At 41.2% G+C, this 21,337-nt stretch overlaps 2 protein-coding genes across 9 annotated transcripts in view; one reads left to right on the top strand and one right to left on the bottom strand.

The window, feature by feature from the left end:
• FBXW2 (F-box and WD repeat domain containing 2) overlaps positions 1 to 11,534 on the bottom strand; it is a 34,284-nt gene extending 22,750 nt beyond the window's left edge. Inside the window, exons 1-3 of one of the 7 annotated variants that reach the window (XM_025359624.1) lie at positions 11,406 to 11,534; positions 11,195 to 11,303; positions 5,831 to 6,340 (exon numbers count right to left, since the gene is read on the bottom strand). In XM_025359624.1, coding sequence (XP_025215409.1) covers positions 5,831 to 6,320 — 490 coding nt within the window. In that variant the 5' untranslated portion in view covers positions 6,321 to 6,340; positions 11,195 to 11,303; positions 11,406 to 11,534. Of the gene's footprint in view, positions 1 to 5,830; positions 6,341 to 10,933 lie in introns of all 7 variants that reach the window. The other 6 variants (XM_025359626.1, XM_025359623.1, XM_025359625.1 and 3 more) reach the window with 6 other exon arrangements.
• A 37-nt stretch (positions 11,535 to 11,571) lies between these two features.
• LOC112608488 (putative UDP-GlcNAc:betaGal beta-1,3-N-acetylglucosaminyltransferase LOC100288842) lies at positions 11,572 to 18,613 on the top strand. 2 transcript variants are annotated; one of them, XR_003116000.1, is made up of 2 exons: positions 11,572 to 11,993; positions 17,281 to 17,437. XR_003116000.1 is itself a non-coding variant. In XM_025360428.1 (2 exons), exons 1-2 carry the CDS (start codon positions 11,659 to 11,661, stop codon positions 18,382 to 18,384), a joined length of 1,146 nt encoding a protein of 381 aa, XP_025216213.1. In that variant the 5' UTR covers positions 11,576 to 11,658; the 3' UTR covers positions 18,385 to 18,613. The 2 variants fall into 2 exon arrangements, 1 of the variants encoding a protein (XP_025216213.1); XM_025360428.1 differs by having other exon boundaries at positions 11,576 to 11,700; positions 17,281 to 18,613.
• The last annotated feature ends 2,724 nt before the right edge of the window (positions 18,614 to 21,337 follow it).

Genomic DNA, 21,337 nt, shown 5'->3' with positions numbered 1-21,337 from the left:
TCCCATACAAAAATCAGCCGGACACGGTGGTGCACGCCTGTAATCCCAGCTACTCGGGAGGCTGAGGCAGGAGAATCACTTGAACCTGGGAGGTGAGGTTGCAGTGAGCCAAGATTGAGCCATTGCACTCCAGCCTGGGTGACAGATGGAGACTGTCAAAAAAAAAAAAAGAAAAAGAAAAGAAAGGTGGTTTTGCCACAGGTTGTAGGGGAAGGGGCATGGGCAATGTTTAGCTAATAGAGTTTAGGCTGGGCATGGTGGCTCATGCCTGTAATCCCAACACTTCGGGAGGCTGAGGTAGGAAGATCACTTGAGCCCAGGAGTTCAAGACCATCCTGGGAAACATGGTGAGGCCCCATCTCTACAAAAATACAAAAATTAGCTGGGCGTGGTGGCATACACATGTAGTCCCAGCTACCTGGGAGGCCAAAGTGGGAGAATCGCTTGAGCCCAGGAGGTAGAAGTTGCAGTGAGCCAAGATCGTGTCACTGTACTCCAACCACTCCAATCTGGGGTACAGAGTGAGATCTCGTCTCAAAAGAAACCTCCCCAAAAACAAAAAAATTGGATACAGTTTAACTATATAGTGTATTATATACTGTTTATATAGTTAACACTGTATAGTGTTTAACTGATACTGTTTTAGTTTGGGAAGATGTAAAGTTCTGGAAATGGACAGTGGTGATGATTGCACAACAATGTAACGTACTTAATGGCACTCAACTGTATGCTTTAAAATGGTTAAAATGGTAAATTTTATGTTACGTATGTTTTAGCACAATTTGCAAAAAAAAAAAAAAAGATTATCCAAACTAATTAAACTAGTTGTTATAGGAAAACATTGTGCCATTCAGTTTTACCCCCTAAAAAAAAATCAAAAAATAATCAGGTTGAGTCAAGTTCCATTTTACAGTGATGCAAGTCTACTCCTGAGAATCCTTTAGGAGCCACTGTTCTCTGCTCCTTTCTGGCTTTATGTCAGCCTCCCCTCTGGACTCCCATTTGCTGCACTGGCTAACCCAACATGTTTTCAAAGAGGTCACCAGTGATGCAGCATAGAGGTGAAAGAGGACTAAAGAAATGTAGACTCTTACACTGCATGAAAGAAAAAAAATCCCACCCCATTCAATATCTTAAAAATCTGAATAATACTTAAAAAAAAAAAAATCAGACTATTTCACAAAACTCTAGATTTCAGGCTTCTCTTGAAAAGTGAGATCTAACAACTCTTACCCTGAATCCCACCCACATGGCAAAAATTTATTACAATGGAGCAGCAGCTGCACTCTTCAGAAAGGCAAGTGTTCTTGATTTGCTATAGTCCACACAGAGACTTTTACCTCAGTCAGGTCATCTTCCTGGTCCCAGTGTGTATGTTCCACAAGAAAAGAACTGCTCTAATTCATCCATGTATGCCCTCACTTTGTTTTTCAAACAGTAGGCATCCCATAAGTAAATATCTACTTAACAGCACAAAGCATAATAGGTTCCTTTCTTACCATTTCAGAAATAAATTGTGAAAGAGAAGGATAACTATCTCAATGTCATTAGCCATCCATCTCTTTAATAAAACTGTCTATTGCATACTCAAGGCACTAATGTGAGAGTCACTGTAAGTTTATTGCCAAATTCAGGGTTTCCCAATTCCACCACAGTGAAAATTCAATCTCTTAAGTAACAAGATGACACGAACACATGTATAATTCTGTAACAAATACTTCTCTCACAGTTCCAGGGATGCTGCTGTTAGAAAAATTAAACTAATGCTTTGGATTATTTTCAACCACTGTACAACATAATTTTAAATATGCAAACCTGATGAATTGAATCAGAATAAAAATCCCATTAACATATAGACCCACCTAGAGAATAATCTTAAAATGCAGAATTGCAGGTATTAACTTTCCAGGTAGTTAGAGAATTCAGTGAATATTTCCCATTTACTTCCACTCCAAGTAACTGCAGTTTTTACTACATTTCAAAAATGAGGTTTGATAAGAGAAGAAAAAAACTTTTTAAAGCAAGGGGAGCTAGGCATGGTGGCTCACACCAGTAATCCTAGCATTTTGGGAGGCCGAGGCTGGCGGAGTGCTTGAGCCCAGGAGTTCAAGACCAGACTGGGCAACATGGTGAAATCCTGTCTCTACAAAAAGTACAAAAAGGAGCCAGGCATAGTGTTGCTCACTTGTAGTCCCAGTTAAACTCGGGAGGCTGACGTGGGAGGATCACCTGAGCCCAGGAGGTGGAGTTTGCAGTAAGCCAAGATCGCACCATTGCACTCCAGCATGAACTACCCTGTGAGAGGTTGTCTCCAAAAAAAAAAAAAAAAGGCAGCTGGGTGCAGTGGTTCACACCTGTAATCCCAGCACTTTGGGAGGCTGAGGCAGGCAGATCATCTGAGATCGGCAGTTTAAGACCAGCCTGACCAACATGGTGAAACCCGTCTCTACCAAAATACAAAAATTAGCAGGGCTATATGGTGGTATGTGCCTGTAATGCCAGCTACTCAGGAGGCTGAGGCGAGAGAATCGCTTGAACCCAGGAGGAGGAGGAGGTTGCAGTGAGTCGAGACTGCACCACTGTACTCTAGCCCAGGTGACAGAGGAGATCCTGTTTCCAAAAAAAAAAATGCTAGAGGTGGTATGAAAACAATGGTCAACTGCCAGTAGGAGCTCCAAGCTCCAAGGTGATACTGCATCTTAATCTTCTTTCTTTCTTTATTTATTTTTTGAGACAGGGTCTTGCTGTGTTGCCCAGGCTGGAGTGCAGTGGCATAATCTTAGCTCACTGCAACCTCCACTTCCTGGGCTCAAGCGATCATCTCACCTCAGTCTCCCAAGTAGTTGGGACTACAGGTGTGAGCCAGCACACCCAGCTAATTTTTGTATTTTTTTGTAGAGATGAGGTTTTGCTATGTTGCCCAGGCTGGTCTCAAACTCCTGGGCTCACATAATCTGCCTGCCTTGGCCTCCCAAAGTGTTGGTACTATAGGCATGAGCCCCCTCAACTTAATCTTAATCTTTTAAAATCATGAGGCAAAATCTTTTAAAATCTTTTTAAATCATGAGGGAAAAGAGACATGGAAAAGCCATTACCGCAACAGAGAAAGTACATCAAAGCCTAGAAGAACTGGTGATGCTGTTCTAGTAATCAAGCTTGTAACACAAGGAAAATAAAGTGTGAAATAACATCAGGATGACAAACCAAACCATGAAAAATGCTTTAAATCAAATGTTTATTTTCTAAAATTAGCAGAGTGTCTAGCATTTCAGAGAAAAATCACCACATATTATATACCCTTAATGAATAAAGAAATGCAATTGTAAAATGGTCTTGAGAAATGATACATCTCGATATTAAATATTAATATTTAAATTGAGTCTGGTGAGACTCTTGAGGGAGAAGCAAGTTACTTAAGACTGTATTGTCATTGTATCAATTCAATCTATCTGGAAAGGGCACTAAGAAGAGCTATAAAATCAGGCCAGGCACGGTGGCTCGCACCTGTAATCACAGCACTTTGGACAGCGGATCACCTGAGGGCAGGAGTTTGAGACCAGCCTGGGCAACAAGGTGAAACCCCACCTCTGATACAAATACAAAAAAAATTAGCCAGGCGTGGTGGCATGTGCCAAAATTCCAGCTACTCGGGAGGCTGAGGCAGGAGAATCACTTGAACCCTGGAGACGAAGGCTGCAGTGAGCTGAGATCGTGCCACTGCACTCCAACCTGGATGAGAGAGTGAGACTCCATCTCAAACAAACAAAAAAACATCTATAAAATCATTCAATCTTCTGTATCTGGTGATTCTACTTTTAGGCTTCTGTCCCAAATGAGCTCAAGGGAAAAAGAGGTAATACAAAGATACTAATAAAAACAGAAACAATCTGAATATGCATTGATATGGTTAAGTTTTGTGTCCTCACCCAAACCTCATCTTGAATTGCAATCCCCAGGTATTGAAGGAGAGACCTGGTGAGAGATGACTGGATCATGGGTGTGGTCCCCCATGCCGTTCTCATGATAGTGAGTTCGTTCTCTCAAAATCTGATGGTTTTATAAGGGCCTCTTCCCGCTTCACTCGCACACTCTCTCCTGCTGCCTTGTGAATAAGGTGCTTGCTTCCCCTTCACCTTCTGCCACGATCATATTGCCTTCTGCCATGACTGTAAGTTTCCTGAGGCCTTCCCAGCCATGTGGAACTATGAGTCAATTAAACCTCTTTTCTTCATAAATCACCCAGTCTTAAGCGGTTTTTTTTTAGCAGTCTGAGAATGGACTAATACATGCACTAATATGGAAATGGCTAAATAATGACTATTGATATATTTACACAAATGAAGAGTTTATATTGTAACACACAAATGTTTATTAGAAGTTATCTTGGATGAAAAAGAACACCAAGTATTTCTATATATTATATACAATGTAAGGAAACAGGCATTGAATTATTAGTAAGAACTGCTTGGAGCTATTTTAAATGCTGCCTAATAATTATTTACATGCCTGTCAAAATGTATTATCTAACACATGGGCATTAGTTATAATCATATACAGAAACACATGCCCATTATAAATGGAAAATAACATATAATTTTAGATTTTTAATAACTATATTGTTTCATAAAATTACTTAATTGCCTAGTTTAAAACTATCCAACTCTCTCTGTTTCCAGGCCCAAACTCCAACTTCTACTACTTCTACTTAGAAGTAGTAGAATAATATAAATAGTATAATATAATATACTAGTAGTATAATAGTAGTATAATATAAATATATATATATATATATATATTTTTTTTTTTTTGAGACAGTCTCACTCTGTCGCCCAGGCTGGAGTGCAGTGGCGCAATCTCGGCTCACTGCAAGCTCCGCCTCCCGGGTTCACACCATTCTCCTGCCTCAGCCTCCCAAGTAGCTGGGACTACAGGTGCCCTCCACCACGCCCAGCTAATTTTTTGGTAATTTTAGTAGAGACGGGGTTTCACCGTGTTAGCCAGGATGGTCTCAATCTCCTGACCTCATGATCCGCCCGCCTCGGCCTCCCAAAGTGCTGGGATTACAGGCGTGAGCCACCGCGCCTAGTCTTTTTTTTTTTTTTTTGGAGATGGGAGCCTCACTCTGTCACCCAGGCCAGAGTGCAGTGGCACGATCTCAGCTCACTGCAACCTCCGCCTCCCGTGTTCAAGCGATTCTCCTGTTTCAGCCTCCTGAGTAGCTGGGATTATAGGTGCAAGCCGCCATGCCTGGCTACTTTTTCGTATTTTAGTAGAGACGGGATTTCACCACATTGCCCAGTCTGGTCTCGAACTCCTGAGCTCAGACAATCCACCCGCCGTAGCTTCCCAAAGTGTTAGAATTACAGGCGTGAACAACGGCGCCCGGCCTCCTTTCCCGTATGTTAAAGATACAGAGAGGTTAAGTAACTCAGCCAAAATGATCTAACTACTTGCGAGGAGTAGATACCAATTTTTCCACTGTTTTTCCTCAAATACAGTGCCAACAGAAAAAGAAACAGAATTTAACAACCTGGAGGACTATACATGGAGGAAACACAGAGAAAATGTAATCTACAGCTTTGTAATTTCGCATAATGTTTAAAAGACAGTCTGAAGCGTTTTTCTCATAAAATTTTATAAAAATGATTGTGTTCTCTACAAAGAAGGAAGAGGATAAGGGGGGGAATCCACTCAGGGATAGAGGAAAAAAAAGTCACTGTACATATCTCATATAATCAACACTTGTCATTCTCAAAGCTGAAGACCGGTTCAAGATTACACCCTATGAAATTCAAAACAAAACCCAAAAAACAGTTTCAACATCTCTTACCTGTACAGAGAAGTCCATCTTTGTAGTAAAGTGCATACACTCTGGCACTGTGTCCAATTAATGATGAGGTCTCAAAGGCTTCATGGTCCTCCAGTTGCTTCATTCTCAAAATAGCCTTCAAATAAACCTTCTTCCAGTGCAAAGCGTCCTGAACAGAATCATCTATCTGCCAGCCCAAATTTTTACATGCAGTCTGCCACACCTCTGTACAGGCACTTATCACCTTATTCCACTGTTTAGAGACGAGGCAGCATGTGAGTAAAGTCTGAGGATCGAGCCATTTTAACAAATAAAAACTGAGCTCCAGGGGAAGGAGTTTGAGGAAGTCCCGCTTGAGGAGAGTCTCTAGGTTATTGGAGAGATGCCTGAGCTGGACTGCCCCACTCAGACTAATCAGGTGATCCAGAGTTTCATTTTTCTGCAAGTCCGTCAGAGAAAGAAATGTAACAGAAATGTTATCAAGCCATGTCTCAAAGTCCTTTCTCTCCATAAGGTTATGGAAAATTTTACCTGTGGCACATCAAAATATTGTATTAGTTCTGCTCAAAAAGACTGTTCAAGCAAGACTGCTAACAAATGAAGTATTAAAAATTAGTGTAAAAAATCTGCCATTACAACTTTATGCATAGTTACATTACAACTTTACAGTTAATACACTATATTTATCTGAATACTTTTCATGCACACAAAAGAAAACACATTTGAGAAAACATACTTTAACAAATCATGATCTCCAAAACATAAGTCAGTGAAACAGATTGGTGTGTGTGACTTATTCCTTTTGAAGTCCTTTTGCACATGCTACATGCATCTTCATAGTAACAGATTTACCAACAATTCATTATAAAACAGTATATTTTATAATACACCCCTCCCCCATCAAAACCATTATAAAACAATTTCCTTAATGAATTCCTTAATACATTCTATTTGAGTACTAAAATCACAAAAGTAAGCACCAGGATGTGACAATCAGAAACAAGTTTCCTGAGCAGTAACCTGAGACACTGATTATCATGGCAGGCACAACCTGTCACCAAAATCATAGAACTGACTACTTGGTTTTGCAACAGATGTTCAGATGAAAAGGTTTAGGGAAGAAAAGTAAGCAGGTGTAGTAAGTTATCTGCCTCAGAAATTCTGGTTCTTCCAACTTCTTTATGGCACTGCCTGTTTCTAACATGAATTACCAAAGATCTTATTTGGCTTTAGTCTGTTTTTATAAGCCTCGTATGAGCTAGTGACAACTCTTAACCATGTGCCCCAGGGAGCCATGAGGGTCCTGGAGGCCTGCACAAATAAAGCAAATTAATAATCCTTGTGTTTATAAAATACCAAAAAACAGACATTATAATCTTCACTTTGCAAATGAGGAAACCACAGGTTAGAGAAGGTATGTGATTTGCCTATGTTCACAGGGCTCTTAAATAGCCGCAGAACAGACTGGATGCCAGTATTCTCAAGATCAGGGTACCAAGCTCTCTCTCTGAAATAAGTGACAACCAGGAGAACCACGACCTAGTGGTAAGATCTGGGGGTAGTGTGTCTACCCATTAGACCATTTTCTCCTTTAGGAGAACGACAAATTGCTCCTGAGCTAACTGTAACAAACAATTTTTTTACAGTATCCTGTATTAGTGTCAACTAGTATTAATTCACTCTTAATGAGGATTAAACTAATGAAAGATAACAAAAAAATAACCAGTAAAAACTATCTTTCTCAAGACTATGTGTTGATAGATGTTAATGCTGGGTGATGGGTACATAGGGATTTATTATTCTCTTTATTTCCATATATTCAAATATTTTCACGATTTAATAAAAACTTTCCTTCTGAATACTCAGTTTCTCACGAGACTGTCATATTAATTTTAAAAACATATGTCCAAATTAATGTGAAAAAGGAAAGTTAATTTCTTTCCAGACATATCACCTAGATCAGGTCTACACAAAAAGCAAGATCTCATCTTCCAACTTTGTTAACGTAAGGTGAGTAAAATCGTGAGTGTCCAATATCAAAATTGGCAATAACATTCTTAGACAAATAAGCAGTCTGATTTATTAGTAGAAGCAACCAAACCTTGCAATGACATATCTGCGAATAGTTTTGATTTCTGGAACTGTGACTAGACTTCAAGCTAATACTTCTGAAGCCAAAGTTTGGGCTAGAGAGGATTTATTAATTTGTATTAAAAATGTACTTAGCTGACAAAAAATTATCAGACAGCTAAAAGTTTTATCGACTTATCACGCAATAACAAGCCCCCTCCTTCCTCTAAATCCTAACAATCCTCTTATCTATATAACATTTCTTCAAAATCTCTTTTAAAAAATAATTTGCAACAAGACAAAGCAATTATCTTCTGTGGGCATCTGCATACTGTCACAATAGCTAGTTAATTAATATTGGTCAATTAAAAACACACACCAAAACACCTGCTCCGGAAACATTTTTAACAGTGAAAAGTGTGGTGTGGGAAGCTTCCTCCATCACATCTACATATACACACATACATACACATGCTGACACACATCTATTGTAGAAATACTTGTATTTAAGTGAGCTGAATTGTTACTCAAATGGCTACAAGGCAAATTTAGAATACTCATTAAAATCTTATCAGGTTCCCATCATTCACAAATATCTAAGAGACATACTATAACATGCCAAATTCACATGTATATCTATGTAACAAACCTACACGTTGTGCACAAGTATCCTAGAACTTAAAGTATAATTTTTTTAAAAAGTCAAATTAATGTGCCGATGACACCGCTAAAGATTATGGAAGAAGCTTTTTCAGAGAGCACCTCTAAAAAGCTCAGCCATATCTGAGATTTAAATATTCTCCTAACTCTTAATAAAAAAATTTTCCCAACTTTTAGATTGCCTTTTAAACCACTCAATCCCTTGTAGGATTGAGCAGTTCACCTCTGATTATTCTGAAAAAGGCATTTTTTTCCCCCTAAAAAAGCAAGTCTCACTAACCGCAGAATGCATTATTAAAAAACACCAATTTTTTACTTTTCCAAAAGGATCAACTAACTTTGGAGGGGGCTTTCTAAGGTAACAGGTCTAAACTGGACTCTTTTAGGCAGCCTCTAGAAATATCATATACTGGTTGCACAAACCTCAGGAAATGGGATTTCAATTCAACATGAGAAGCTTTTAAATCTCAGCGCTTTCCAACAATGGAATAGCTCCTTCCAGAGTAGTTAGTTTCCCATTACCACGAACAGTCAAGGACAGTTGCACACAGAGGCAGAACGTGATACATGAAAATGCTTTGGAGGTCAAATGTTTTACTGATTCAACCACTTCCTATGTGATTACGGGCATGTCCAACTAACTTTTAAGCTTCAGTTTTATCATCTGTAAAATGGAAGCTATCATCCAACTTGAAGGGTGAAACTCAGAAATATAGCAAGGACAAGCTTAGCACAGTGTACAGTCTAGGGGGTAAAAACTCAAATGGTACTTTTTGTTAGTTTTATTACTATGAATATCTGGCAGGAAAGATTTCTGTGACACTGAGGCTGGAATGGACATGAACACTAACATCTCTTTCGACCCCATCATCTTACCACAAAGTTTCTCTTCAAAATACCCGGAAGAAAAACTCAAGGGCTCAAACTTACTAGGGGTTTAACTTGATAATTAAGAGCACCTGTTGGTCGGGCAGGGTGGCTCACGCCTGTAATCCCAGCACTTTGGGAGGCCAAGGCGGGCAGATCACGAGGTCAGGAGATCGAGACCATCCTGACTAACACAGTGAAACCCCGTCTCTACTAAAAATACAAAAAAATTAGCCGGGTGTGGTAGCGGGCGCCTGTAGTCCCAGCTACTTGGGAGGCTGAGGTAGGAGAATGGCGTGAACCCGGGAGGCGGAGCTTGCAGTGAGCCGAGATCGCGCCACTGCACTCCAGCCTGGGCAACAAAGCGAGACTCCGTCTCAAAAAAAAAAAAAAGAAAAGAAAAGAGCACCTGTTTATTGCAGGCTCTCGTTTCCCAGCAGGTGCCTTATTCTATCCACATTCCCTGCTGTTTGGCCCCCTTATCCCACGCCTCTACCTCAGAGTTAACATTCAACTTGCCCTCTTGCATTCAGTATCAATAATCACAAAGTGGGTCATGTAACAAAAAGACTCCTAAATTGGAAAAAGAGAGCCCGGGTTTGGTCTCAGGTTCTGCCATTAACTCCCTATGTTACCTTAGGCAACTCACATATTTATATTGGTTTTAAAGAAAAAGTACCACTGGTAAACATCTCATTTGATCTTCATAACCTCATGGAAGGTATCAGTAATGCCGCCCTTAACTAACATGATAAGGAAATGTATGGCTCAAGAAGTGGAGTGGCTTTCCCAGAACGGCATAGGAAGTAGCAGGCTCAATATTTTGCCCAGTACTCACTCTCCCCAAACCTATACTCTGAGGTGTTAGAGACAAGACCTTCTGTAAAACAGTGTAAATGTGTTTTCCCCACCTCCTCCTCCATCAGAACCTGGCCTAGTCAAGAGTGAAAGCAACATAATTGTTAGTGTTAGAGGGAAGGAGGCTTCATTTCCCCCTCTTTTCTTATCAAGGAGTACAGAGGCGTTGAAAATGTATACACACCTATAAACTTACATATGCATAAAATGTATTCTGAATATTCAAGAAGCTGACAACCCTGGTTGCCTCCAGACAGAACTGGAGAAAAGGAATGAGAGGTCCCTTTTTATCGTATACCTTTTAAAACTGAAAACCATGTAAGTATGATATACTATCAAAAGACAGCCTTTAGTTTTAAGGTGAATTTTTTAAAGTTTTGAAAGAATACAAATGTTTATAAAAATGCGTTCTGCAACTCCACTTGTTGCTGGGTGACCTTGGGCAAAACACTTCACCTGTCTCACGCCCTGTTTCCTCACTTGTAAAATACAGCCACGAAGAGCATTACCTACAAGGGCTTTTATGAGGGTTAAACAAGATAGTGCACGTAAAGCGTTTAGCACAGTACCCGGCACGCTGTAAGCCTACAGTAAATGTCGGTTACCATTTTTACTCAGCATTAATATTGTTATCTTTGCTTTACTTCAAGCAGCACCCCCCACACACACCTGTTTCCACGGCATACCCACAATTATGGCGCAGCACAGCTCTTTGTACTTCATAAACCACCTCATCACACTTCATCATCTTTCAAACATTTGGTAGCCCTGGGACATCACTGTTAACTCATTTTGCAGCTAAGGAAATGGAGGCAGTAGGAGGCAGTAACTCCGAAACCCTGTTTTCCCATTTCTAAAATCCAGATCCCATCAACCCATTCGTCGCTCCCAGGTCCCTTGCCTCGGAACCGTGTTCCGCGCGGCACTGACCTGAGCGAGCGCCCCGGGGCCCGGGACCTCGAGCCGGGTTCACAGCTACTAGGCACGCTCGGGCCGCCAGAGCCTCGCAGCGGCCGGGTCCGCTCCGCAGCCATGGCGCCTGCAGGGAGAGAAAAACAGCCAAGGCGCGGCAGGTCAGCAGAGGCGCGGGCGCCTGAAAGTCCCCTCCCCGACCGGCCCCGCCTAGCATACAGACCTGGACCTGCGGCCGCCGCTCCCGGTCCACAGCCTCACTGGGGAGCGGCTTCCGGTGCTGTCTGCGTCATCTCCGCGCGTCCCTCATCTCCGCGCTTCCCTCTGCCCCGCGGCGCCCGGCGGAAGCGGCTGCACTTCCGGTCGCCGCCCCGAGGTGGGTGGTGGGTGGTAGGAGGCTGGAGGCCAGGAATAGGGATTGGGAGGAGAGCGTCCCTGGAAGTTGAACGCTCGCCGCGCGGCCCTGAAGGTGCTTAGGCCGGATGCAACCTAGAACAGAGCTTCTTTTCGTACCGTACATCCAGGTTTGCACAGCGCTTTTGTGTCGCTCCTCCAATCCGATCTTGCACCAGCTCTGCAGTAGGCTTTCTTATTATCCTCATTTTCGGAGGAGAGGGAGCTGTGGCTCAGGGAAGTTGAGACGTGTCCAAATTCATACGACCTGTTGGGCCCCTCTTTATCCCGAACACTGTTATAGGGGATAGGGTTCGTGAACAAAAAACGCAAAAATCCCTGACCGCCGGAGGCTTACATCTATTAGAAGGAGGAAGACAGATAGACTAAGTAGGGCATGTGAAAAGGAGAGAAATAAAGCAAGGTAAGGAGATTGTTGAATGAAAAAAGACAGTCAAGTGATGTAGATTTGAATGAATCACAACATTTACACTCTAGCTATGGCCTGGTTACTTCACCTCTCAGACTTTGCTTCATCTGCATGGAGTTATAGTGAACTCCCCATCGGTAGGCTCTGAGGATTGAAGGAAATTAAGCATGCAAACCTTTTTGCTTCAAGAACTAAAACTGAGCTAAAAAATTCCACGCACTCTTTCTCAACACTTGTTGTGTACCATCTCACTCAGCTCCCACAACAACCGCACAAGCTGGTAACTATTATTAGGCCCATTTTTAGAGATCGGGAAACTGAAATCAAAAGAGGTTTAGGCATCTTGCCTAAGGTCATAGTAAATGGCTGTCGTTGGATTTCAACCCAAACTGACTTCAGAGCACAAGTTACCCCTTTTTTTTTTTTTTTTTTTTTTTTTTTTTGAGGCAACGTATCACTCTGTCGCTCAGGCTGGAGTACAGTGACAACGATCTTGGCTCACTGCAGCCTCAACTTCTCCAGGCTCAAGCGATCCTCCCACCTCAGCCTCCTGAGTGGATGGGACCACAGATGCATGTCACCATGCCCAGTTAATTTGTGTGTGTGTGTGTGTGTGTGTGTGTGTATTTTTGTAGAGGCAGGGTTTTGCTATGTTGCCCGGGCTGGTCTTGTACTTCTAGGCTCAAGTGATCCACCTGCCTGGGCCTCCCAAAAAGTGCTCGGATTACAGGGGTGAACCATGATGCCCAGCACACAAGTTATCCTCGTTTCTCTGTAAGGGTTCCTAAACCATATGTGCATACACGCACATTCACATGCATCTTATACCAACACTGTCCAATAGGCCTTTTGCCTATGATGGAGTTGTTCTCTTGGTGCTGTCCAATAAGGCAGTCACTAGCCTCTTGTGGCTACTGAACACTTGAAAAGCACCTGATGTAAATTAACTAAATTCTTAATTTTATTTAATTTTAATAGCCACATGTGGCTAATGGCTACCATGCTTGATAGCACAGTCCATTAATATAAACAATGACAGAGACACATATCCAGTAGACAGTAGAGCATGGCCAAGGTTCCAAGCATCCTGACTTCATCTAGGCTACTTGAAACAAGGGAAATAAAAATTGATTATGTGGGGTGGAAGTCAACTACGGTGTCCTAAAAGTAAGGTCTCAAGAGAGCAAATTTGATTTGCTAAGCAACAGGATGTCACTCTAGACTTCTAAGTCAGAACATGACTGATGACAGCATTATAAGACATTTAGGAAGACATGGATAATACAGATTGGATACTTTCTATGAAAGGGAAGGCAGTAGCAGGGTAATCAAGAAAATCAAGCACCCGTATCTCTGGAGCAAACATTCTCAACCCCAGTACAGTTTGATGAATCAAATTGAAAAGTGCAGATGGAGCTGCCCCAGAGATAATATTGTTTGGACCTCTCATAACAAAGAAACCAAATTGTGCAAATTTAAGCCCAGGGGGGATCCAGGAGCAAAATTCATGACTATAAAACATGTTTTAAATTGCAAAATGGAAGTAATATTTAATTAAATACAAGACCTATTCAATTGTTAATTTCAGTATATGTAAAATTGTTAAATTCAATGTATGTAAAATTCCCTTTCTTTTTTTTTTTTTTTGAGACGGAGTCTTGCTCTGTCGCCCATGCTGGAGTGCAGTGGCCGGATCTCAGCTCACTGCAAGCTCCGCCTCCCAGGTTTACGCCATTCTCCTGCCTCAGCCTCCTGAGTAGCTGGGACTACAGGCGCCCGCCACCTCGCTCGGCTAGTTTTTTTTTGTATTTTTTAGTAGAGACGGGGTTTCACCGTGTTAGCCAGGATGGTCTTGATCTCCTGACCTCGTGATCCGCCCGCCTCGGCCTCCCAAAGTGCTGGGATTACAGGCTTGAGCCACCGCACCCGGCCTAAAATTCCCTTTCATTTGAAATTTTAGGTTAGATTTTTTTCCCACCTTGTAAATATTTTCAAGATTGTGTAATGATTGCTGAGAAAACATAGCTTTAAATATAAGAAGTTATTCCTAGCCAAAGAATTACAAAAGCTGTTGTAAATGGCTATTGGATGTTGAAGGAAAGGATGAAATATAGTCTGATATGAGAACAGAATGCTCAGTATAATTGCTTGTGTGACAGGAACATGAAAATATGCTGAATGTTGTTTATTTTCTTGAAATAAACTTGCTGGTAAAAATGATGTTTGGGATAATTCCTACACATGCATGCTCCAGGAAAGGAGAAAACATCAAATGTTTAGTTTCTTCAATTCCGGCTAAAATGGACTATATGTTGTTTTCCATTTTGAGCTAAACTTGCCTGGGGGAGGTAGTTCAGATGACTTAAAATTGATTTAGTAAAGTGCTTGCATAGCCCATACTAGGGATTCTGAATCTTTCCCAATGAGCCATACACCAGACCTCAGCATATGATGTTTCTTTGGGAGAAAATAACGCACCCACTACGGATGAAAAATATTCCTCTATGTCTAGCACAGTTTTTGCATGTGTATGTACCAGGGAGCAGGCATTACTCCAGCTGTTTAGTTTCTTGAGATGCACTCCAAAAATATAGGTTATATCTACTTGCGCAGCAATGCTGTGGAGAAGTGACCTGGGTAACTGTTCTTTGAACTTCCACACATACTTTACCAGGAACTCAGTATAAAGACATGGGGTCAGTTTCATGAAGTACACAGGGTTGAAAGCATTTGAAGAGGTTTGCTTTTTCTGTTCTTTGTTCTGGATTCACTCTATAGCTGTAACATGATCAGCACCCACTCTTCTGTGCAGTCAGCAGGTATTCTAGGATCAAAGCTCAGGTTGATTGGCAAGAAACCTTATCCTCAAAGGTTGAGGCACAAAGTACTTTACTGCAATTGCTGTTGGACTGGAGTGATCCTGAGATGCGTTTGGGCATAACTTGGCATCTGAACTCAATAATTTCTAAGACCCTGAAATTGCTCACAGGCAACATGCAAGTAAGTTTCTTATAATCTTTAAAGCATTTGATATCTAGTAAAATAGGCTTTGAGGAAGCTGAAACTTTTTCTATGTGTAAATGAGAAAATGGAAAGGAGTTCAGGTTATCATTGCTGGTTTTTTTGTTGTGTTGTGTTTTTTGACTATTTGAAGAACATAGGGGCCGGGCACGGTGGCTCACGCCTGTCATCTCAGCTCTTTGGGAGGCCGAGGCAGGTGGATCGCCTGAGGTCAGGAGTTCAAGACCACCCTAGCCAATGTGGTGAAACCCCGTCTTTACTAAAAGTACAAACATTACCTGGGAGTGGTCGTGCATGCCTGTAATCCCAGCTACTTGGGAGGCTGAGGCAGGAGAATCTCTTGAACCTGGGAGGTGGAGGTTGCAGTGAGCCAAGATTATGCCACTACACTCTAGCCTGGGCCACAGAGTAAGACTCTGTGTCAAAAATAAAGAGAAACAAAGAAAGAGCGAGCAAGGGAAGAAGGGAGGGAGGGAGGGTGGGAGGGAGAGAAAGAAGGAAAGGGGAGGGAGGGAGGGAGGGAGGAAGGAAGGAAGGAAGGAGAGAGAAAAGAAAAGATAGGAGTTGTGATTCTCCAATGGTTAAAAGTGAGCTTTGGAGCTGGGCACAGTGGCTCTCACCTGTAATCCCAGCACTTTGGAAGGCCGAGGTGGGCGAATCACCTGAGATCAGGAGTTTGAAACCAGCCTGGCCAACATTGCAAAACCCCATCTCTACTAAAAATACCAAAATTAGCTGGGTGTGGTGGCAGACGCCTGAAATCCCAGCTACTCAGGAGGCTGAGGCATGAGAATCGCTTGAACCCAGAAGGCGGAGGTTGCAGTGAGCCAAGATCTGCAGCCTGGGAGAAAGAGCAAGACTCCGTCTCAAAAAAAAAAGAGTGAGCTTTGGAATCTGACCGATTTGAGTTCAAATCATGCCCTATCCTAACCTCTTACCCACTGTGTGATCTTGGGCAAATGACTAAGCTACTCAGATGCTCAGCTTAATTATGAAAATAACCTATCTGAAAGGGATATTACCAGGGCTAAATGAGTTAAGACACATAAAATGCTTATCACAATGCCTGGCACAAAAGCAAGTGCATAATAGGAGGTAACAATTATTATGGGAGGCTTTATTGATTGAAGATCCAATGAAAAGGGATTTAATTCATTTAATATTCCCTGGCTCTGTTATATTACAATTCTGCACATGTCCTTTCAGACAGAAAGTTTTCGTCTGCATTGATGAGGTAGAGTAAGCTTGGCCTAGATCTATCTTACATCTCTGAAGAGGTGCTATGCAGATAGCAGTAATCTGTCCATATCGATGGAAATGTGAGATAGATTAGGAGACGTTGTCTTTATTTATTTATATTTTTTTTGAGATGGAGTCTCGCTCTGTCGCCCGGGCTGGAGTGCAGTGGCCCGATCTCAGCTCACTGCAAGCTCCGCCTCCCAGGTTTACGCCATTCTCCTGCCTCAGCCTCCCGAGTAGCTGGGACTACAGGCACCCGCCACCTTGCCTGACTAGTTTTTTGTTTTGTTTTTTTTTTTTTTCAGTAGAGACGGGGTTTCACCATGTTAGCCAGGATGGTCTTGATCTCCTGACCTCGTGATCCGCCTGTCTTGGCCTCCCAAAGTGCTGGGATTACAGGCTTGAGCCACCGCGCCCGGCCAGGAGACATTGTCAAAACAAACTCTGATTCAGTATTAGATTGAATTGGAAAGTCATACTAGAAGAATGTAAATATTTGATAGTAGCCAGGATGCCATGGCTAACAAAAGCAGCCACTTCATGGAAAAATAGCCCCTGACTTTTGTAATTAGAGAAGAAATGGATCCAGGTGCTCCCATTCAAGAAAGAACATCATGTATTTTCCTACAGGTTTTTATCACAATGATACCACTTGTTAAGTTATATCCATGTGTCTGTGTCCAATTCTTGGTAATCACAATGTCCAAGACAGTGCCTTGTATATAGTAAGTAAGCAAGCTTTTATCCAAACAAGCAAGAAAACAACCAACTAACACTTTACTCAGTGTTCACTTTGTGCCAAATGCTGGAATCAGCAGCACTGGAGAAGACAGAGACACGATGCCTGCTGTCCAGGAGACCATGATGTAGTGGAAGAAATAGATAATAACAATATATCACAATAAACACCTAAAGTAGAGTGTACTGCTAAATGCTGTGAGAGGTCCGTATAGGGCTCAGTGAGGACAAAAACAGGAATAGAGATGAAGCCTGAATGAACACTTGTCCTTTTCTTTTTTAGGTGACTTTCTGCAGACTTCGGACTCACCAGTGGTGTTTCATTCTTTTTAATGTCATCCTATTTCATGCCTTGCTTTTTGGGGCTGACTTTGTGGAGGAATACTTTCTGCATTCTTTGCCTTATATAGATATGAAAGTTCTTGAAATTAAGAATAAGGCAAGAAAATTGAACATAGAACCCCTAAGAAGTAATCTCTCCAAATATTATGTCCTGAGCCAGTCAGAAGTATGTAAAGGGAAGAACATTTTTCTGCTGTCTCTTGTCTTCAGTAGCCCAGGAAATGGAACAAGACGGGACCTCATTAGGAAAACTTGGGGCAATGTGACCAGTGTCCAAGGGCATCCCATTCTCACACTGTTTGCTTTGGGAATGCCTGTTTCAGTGACTACCCAGAAAGAGATCAACAAAGAGTCCCATAAGAATAATGATATAATTGAAGGAATCTTCTTGGACAGTTCTGAGAACCAAACCCTGAAGATCATTGCAATGATACAGTGGGCTCTGGCTTTCTGCCCTAATGCCCTGTTCATTCTCAAGGTAGATGAGGAGATGTTTGTCAATCTACCAAGCTTGGTAGACTATCTTCTCAATCTGAAAGAACCAATAGAAGATATCTATATAGGAAGAGTTATTCATCAGGTTACACCCAATAGAGATCCTCAGAACAGAGACTTTGTCCCTCTTAGTGAGTACCCAGAAAAATACTACCCAGATTACTGCAGTGGCGAGGCCTTTATAATGTCCCAAGATGTGGCTCGAATGATGTATGTGGTTTTCAAAGAAGTACCCATGATGGTGCCAGCTGATGTGTTTGTAGGAATTTGTGCTAAGTCCGTTGGCCTTATACCCATCCACAGCTCAAGGTTTTCTGGGAAAAGGCACATTAGATACAACAGATGTTGCTATAAGTTCATTTTTACATCCTCAGAAATTGCGGATCCTGGAACGCCCCTGGCATGGAAGGAAATTAATGATGGAAAAGAATGTACACTGTTTGAGACATACTATGGGCTCGTTTCCTGCAAACTTCTGACGTACCTTGACAGCTTTAAACATTTTCACATGGAGACCATAAAAAACAATCCCACGTATTTTGGTGATTAGGATTTCTTTAATTTTCCTTACGAGTCGATTATTTTAAAGTTACCGTCTACCCTGTTATGGAAAGCATCCCTTCTTTCTGTGTTTTATATAGGTTCTCTGAATCTTTAATTTTACTTGCAAAGGTACAAAATGTTTTCTGTGCTCTGGTGTACTTAATTACTGAGATCTCATTTTAAGAAATTTAAGTTGGTGTAGCATGATTCTTTTCAAAATAAAATATTTCTTTCAGAAGAGAAAACATTATGTTTCATTGTTTGTTTTGTTTTTTGGGTTTTTTTGTTTTGTTTTTTTGAGACAGGATCTGGCTCTGTCGCCCAGGCTGGAGTGCAGTGGCGCAATGTCGGCTTACTGCAACCTCCACTGCCTGGGCTCAAGGGTTCCTCCCACCTCAGCCTTTTGAGTAGTTGAGACTATAGGCGTGAGCCACCATGCCCGGCTAATTTTTTTTGTTTGTTTGTTTTTTGAGACAAGAGTCTCACTGTGTCACCCAGGCTGAAGTGCAGTGGCACCATCTTAGCTCACTACAACCTCCCATTCCCGATTCAAGCAGTTCTCCTGCCTCAGCCTCCCAAGTAGCTGGGATTACAGGTGCCCGCCACCACGCCTGGCTAATTTTTTGTATTTTTAGTAGAGACAGGGTTTCACCATGTTGGCCAGGCTGGTCTCGAACTCCTGGCCTCAAGTGATCCACCCACTTCAGCCTCCCAAAGTGTTGGGATTACAGGTGTGGGGAACCACACCTGGCCAATATACAATTTATTATAACTAAGTTTTTTTTATAAACTGACAAAAATTATGTATATTTATGTTGTACAACATGTTTTGATATATGTATATGCTATTGAATGGCTAAATCAAGCTATTTAACATATGCATCACTTGACATATTTTTTTTGTAGTGAGAACACTTAAAATCTACTAGCAATTATCAAATATTCATATATTGTTGTTAACTGTCATGACCATGATGTCATGACAGATCTCTTGAACTTACTCCTCATGTCTAACAAAAATATTGGCTCTCTTGGCCATATCTGCCAAGTTTTCCCAACCCCCAGCCTCTGGTAACCTCCATTTACTCTCTGTTTCTATGAATTTGAGTTTTTTTACACCCCACATATAAGTGAGCTCATGCCCTTATTTGTCCTTCAATGCCTGGTTTATTTCACTTAACATAATGTACTCCAGGTTCATCCATATTGTTGGAAATGACAGGATTTCTTTCATTTATAAGGCTGAATAGCATTTTATTGTGGATATATGCCACATTTTCTTGATTTATTCATGCACTGGTGGACAGTTAGATAGATGCCACTAATCTTGTGAATAATGCTGCATTGAATATGGGGAGTGCAGATATCTCTTTGACATACTGATTTAATATCTTTTGGATATACATCCAGTAGCGGAATTGCTAGATTTTATGGTAGTTCTATTTTTATTTTTGTGAGGAACTTCCATAATGGCTGTATTATTGGTTTACCATAATGGCTCATTGTGGTTTTACTTTGCATTTCCCTGATGATTAGTGGTATTGAGCTTTTTTTTTTTTTTTTTTTCCCCACATACCTGTTGGCCATTTGTACTTCTTCTTTTGAGAAATGTCTATTTAGGGCCTTTGGTCATTTCTAAATCGGGTTATTTGGGCAGGGCACGGTGGCTCATGGCTGTTATCCCAGCACTTTGGGAAGCCAAGGCGGGTGGATCACCTGAGATAGTTCAAGACCAGCCTGGCCAACAGGGTGAAACCCCGTCTCTACTAAACATACAAAAAATTAGCTGGACATGGTGGTACGTGCCTGTAATCCCAGCTACTGTGGAGGTTGACACAGGAGAATCGCTTGAAACCAAGAGGTGGAGGTTGCAGTGAGCTGAGATCATGCCACTGCACTCCAGCCTGGGCAACAGTCTGAGACTCCATCTCAAAAAAAATAAAATAAAATAAAATAAATAAATCAAGTGATTTGTTTTCATGCTATTGTGTTGTTTGAGTCCCTTATCTGTTTGTTCCCCAGAACAGATATATGGCTTGCAAATATTTTCTCCCATTCCATAGGTTATCTCTTCACTGATTGCTGCTTTTGATATGCACAAGCTTTATAGTTTGATATAATCTCATTTGTCTATTTTAGCTTTTGTTGCCTATACTTAAGGGGTCATAGCCAAGAAAATCTTCGCTCAGACCAATGTCATGGAGCTTCCTCCACCTATGTTTTCTTCTAGTAGTTGTACAGGTCTTACATTTAAGGTCTTATATTTAAGTCTTTAATCCATTGTGAGTTGATTTTTGTATATAGTGTGAGATGAGGGTATACTTTTATTATTCTGCAAGTAGATATCCAGTTTTCCCAGAACCACTCATTGTAAAGACTGTCTTTTTCCCAGTGAGTGTTCTTGGCATCTTTATCAAAAATCAATTGACTATCAATGCATGAATTTGTTTCTGGGCTCTCTGTTATGTTCCATTGGCCTATGTGTCTATTTTTATAGTGTACATGCTGTTTAGATTACTGTAGTTTTGTAACAGATGATCAAATCCAGTAGTATGATGCCTTCAGCTTTGCTATTTTTGCTCAAGAGTGTTTTGGCTTTTCAAAGTCTTTTGTATTTTCATATGAATCTTAGGATTGTTTTTTCTATTTCTGTGGAAAGTATCATTGGAGTTTTACTAGGATTTGAACTGAATCTGTATATGGTTTCAGGTAGCAGGGACATTTTAACATTAGTCCTTCCAATCCATGAACGTGGCATATCTTTTCTCTAATTTGTGTCATCTTCAATTTCTTTCATCAATGTTTAATAGTTTTTATTACACAGATTTTTTTACCTCCTTGTTTAAATTTACTCCTAAGTATTTTGGGATTTTTTCTGATGCTATTATAAAAAGGATAGTTTTCTTCTTTTCTTTTTCAGATAGTACATTGTTAGTATATGAAAATGCTACTGATTTTCA

The sequence above is a fragment of the Theropithecus gelada genome, chromosome 15, assembly GCF_003255815.1.
Source record: "Theropithecus gelada isolate Dixy chromosome 15, Tgel_1.0, whole genome shotgun sequence".
In the NCBI taxonomy this organism is placed as follows: domain Eukaryota; kingdom Metazoa; phylum Chordata; class Mammalia; order Primates; family Cercopithecidae; genus Theropithecus; species Theropithecus gelada.
This window is presented reverse-complemented; position numbering and strand designations above follow the sequence as displayed.